The sequence below is a fragment of the Lolium perenne genome, chromosome 4 (assembly GCF_019359855.2).
Source record: "Lolium perenne isolate Kyuss_39 chromosome 4, Kyuss_2.0, whole genome shotgun sequence".
Taxonomy (NCBI): domain Eukaryota; kingdom Viridiplantae; phylum Streptophyta; class Magnoliopsida; order Poales; family Poaceae; genus Lolium; species Lolium perenne.
In genome coordinates, this window is record NC_067247.2 from 232621804 (window position 1) to 232625458 (window position 3655).

At 44.8% G+C, this 3655-nt stretch overlaps 1 protein-coding gene across 1 annotated transcript; it reads left to right on the forward strand.

Moving 5' to 3' along the window:
- The first annotated feature begins 664 nt into the window (after nt 1-664).
- LOC127326112 (cysteine proteinase inhibitor 8) lies at nt 665-1524 on the forward strand. The gene has a single exon (XM_051352972.2). The coding sequence runs from the start codon at nt 887-889 to the stop codon at nt 1247-1249; it is 363 nt and encodes a 120-aa protein (XP_051208932.1). The 5' UTR covers nt 665-886; the 3' UTR covers nt 1250-1524.
- The last annotated feature ends 2131 nt before the right edge of the window (nt 1525-3655 follow it).

The following is a 3655-nucleotide window of genomic DNA, read 5'->3' on the forward strand; positions in this document are numbered from 1 at the left end:
AGCAGAATTGGCGCGTCTAATTTCAGCCAGAATTTGGATTTGGGAGCGGGCTTCATCGGCGGGAGCTTTGGAGGCGAAATTTTGCTCGTCATTGTCGCTCATCGCGCGGGGGAGAAGGAAACAGGCGCGGGCCGAAAGAAACTCGCTAAATTTTCGCTGTTAACCATCTCCACCAATGCATGCGCTTCTTTCCTTCTTTTACTGGACGGGGAGGTTACTAAGCGTTTTTTTTTTTGGAAATACTTAGGCGCATCTCCTTCAAAATCGCTGCGTCGCGCCTGTTTGTTTCCTCCAATCGTGGAGCACCTTGGGCCCAGAGGAAACGAGAGATACGCCCTGTAAAAAAAAAGGAGGGAGTACTATAATCAGCCGTCATTAATTGCTACTCCCTCTATTCAGATATGTAAGATGTTGAAGCATTTTGTTTGGTTCACCTAGTTTAGTGTGTAGGTTCACTCACTTTATTTTTTATCTAGTCTAATTTAAAAATATCAAAAAATTTATATTGATGCAGGAAGGGATTATAATCAGTCCTAGTTACCGAATTTTTTCAAAATGGATAGGGAGGGAGGCCTATAAATCAGTACAGTACTATGGATGGAATACTGTATACCCTCGATGTCGGCATGATTTATGGCTCAAAAGCTGGCATTTTCCCGAAGAAAACACGACGTGCTTGACGGTGTGATCCTCGGGTCCACGAAAGTCTTCCCTTCTCCTGTCGCCGACTTCCCAATTCCAATGGGCTGGTCCTAAATTCCGTCCAATAAATTGCCATCACACTCAACAAATTCGTCTCAAAACAGATCCACCGCTCCCAAACCCCAAACACCGTCCTACTTTGTTCCCATTCCCTTCCCCAAGCGGCAATCCCCCCGATCCGTCCATGGCGCAAGCGCAACCCCTCCTCCTGCTCGCCCTCCTCGCCGCGACCCTCGCCGTCACCGCCGCCCTGGGCGGCCGCGGCCGGATAGTCGGCGGGTGGGGCCCCATCGGGGACGTCACGGACCCGCACATCCAGGAGCTCGGCGGGTGGGCGGTCACGCAGCACGCCAAGCTGGCCGGCGACAGGCTGCAGTTCCGCCGGGTCACGCGCGGCGAGCAGCAGGTGGTGGCCGGTATGAACTATCGCCTCTTCGTGGACGCGGCGGACGGCGCGGGGAAGAGCGCGCACTACGTCGCGGTGGTGTACGAGCGGTCCTGGACACGCACCCGCCAGCTCACCTCCTTCAAGCCGGCGGACAACTAAATGAGCCGCCCGCCACCGCTGCGCATGGATCTCTCTGCATCTAGCGGCCACATGATCTCCGCTCAGGCTCCGCTGGTTAATCTCGTCTGCTTTTCCTTAATCTGGTGGTAGTATACTGTAACAATAAATAAGAGCTTTTACTTTGAGTCGTGAGGTTTGGTCGATTGTGAGAGGTGCACTTCATCCTGACTTTGCTATACTAGTATACTGAATATCACTGCTAAATAAAACTGTGAGTACTCCAGATCGCTGTAATGGACGGCTCATTTGTGTCTTGTCTGCGTCCATTCTTATGCTAGACGACTGGTTTCACTTTCACTATACGTGGTGCACTGCTGCTTTGCTTACGGCCATACCCATGCGGCCATGGCCATGCTTATCTCTCAAGTCTCTGGAGCGGAATGGTCTTGCAAAACCCCGTGACCATCTGGTTTTGGTGCCTTGTCTCAAGTACACGACATCTCACCTGGATAATATCTCAGATTTTGAGAATGTCTGAATTTCTGTTACTGTCGGTTCACGTGAGGGCAGGTCTTTATCAATGGAGTAGAACAGTTCGTTGATTACCACGAATTGAGATTAAACAAATCAGAAATAAATAGCACATCAGCCGACGCACTCACGCGCACGATGGAAATCACGTAGACTCAAGCGCTTACCAGCAGATTGGTCACTCCAAAACTGCGACACCAACACTGGACTTAAACTTTTTTGACCAGAGGCTTCCAGTTGGCAATAAGCCCGCACTCATTTAGGCTGGCCATAGTGTAAAGTATCATATAGTGGTATCATCCACATGATACCAGTCTATGATACTACATCTATAGTGGTTAGTATCATCTAGTAGTATCATAATCTCATGATATTTAATTATTTGTAGAATCTCAATGCAATTGTGTGCATAGGATGTATTTGACATTAAATTATCTAGTTTCACGTGCTATGATACAGTATCATATTATGATACCACTAAGACTAGCCACAATGAGAGTATCATAGGTAGTACCATGCATTCCATGCATGCAAAATGCTGATGTGGCAGTGCAATTAAGGATGAGAGAGAGGGTACTAGTATCATAGGTAGATACTGTATCATAGCACATACTACTAGAAAAATTAATGTCAAGTAAATCTTGTACATATATTTGCATTGAGATTGTACAAAACAATTAATATATGGAGACTATAATACTAGTATATGATACCATGCATTGTGGAGATAGTAACATCTAGTAGTATGATATGCAGGGCCGGTCCTGGGATTTTAGGGGCCTGTGGCGAAGCTAAAAATCAGGGCCCTTAATATTCACTATAATAATAATTTTTAGTAAATAATTTTTGTATTATATAATTTAAATTATATAGGTTAAATTAACGGCCTAAGAATACGGGAAAGACTAGTAAGCTCAAACGAAGGGAGTAATTATTTTAGGTGCATTCAAAAGCATACGTATATCAAATAGTTTAAATCGTTGAAAATAATTTCTATGTAACTCATTCAACTTATATGGTTATCTATCGAACATAAATTTTAAAATGTCATGACCGTTTGATGCCACAAGAAAATACTGAATATACGGTGTGCAAATCATTGACGTAAACGGTGCATATAACGGATCAAGGGCATGGCAGCAAGAGGGCCGGCGATTGGTCGTCTTCCTACCTTATGAGTGAGCAGCCTAAAAAAAAGTCACGCACGGCGTCTATTAAACGAAAAATCAGATTCTTGCGTTGTTATACAATTCCACCTTTGTAAACTATTATAGAAAAATCGACTCTCAACTAAAAATATGAGTCGACTTTGCTTTTTTAGCCAATAAAAGTGAGTCGTTGTTTTTTACTTGGAAAAATGAATCGGAGTTGCATTTACTGGACCTGTTTCTTCCACCATATTAGCCCATCTAAATAAACCCATTCGTAGCTAATTAAAGGGAAAATCCCATTCTAACCAAAGAAATATGGCCGAGCTAATGAAAGGAAAAAAAGGGCCCAAGTCCAAGTCCACTAGAAGCAGCATACAACGATTCGTGGATTGCTTCATAACAGTTCGTCCTGATCTTCCTCAGGGATACGAGAGGAATCCTCAGCTGCTCTAATGGCGATATGCCAAATTATTTCCTCCTCCTCTGTGTATGCATAGCTTGGACTTGGGGCCCCCTTGCATCCGGGGGCCTGGGGCGGCCGCCCTGCCTGCCCCCCCTCAGGGCCGGCCCTGATGATATGCATGATACTTCTATATGATACTATGCATTGTGACTAGTCTAACATATCTCTCCTCATTAATTATAGCACCACATCAGATTTTTACCAAGGTGGCATGCATGATATTCCTTATGATACTAGCACTATGGCTAGCCTTAGACTTAAACCTATAGTACATGCCAGTTGGACTTAAACTTATAGTAC

Coding starts and splice junctions, on each gene's coding strand:
- LOC127326112 (XM_051352972.2), top strand. CDS start 887: ATGGCGCAAGCGCAACCCCTCCTCCTGCTCGCCCTCCTCGCCGCGACC.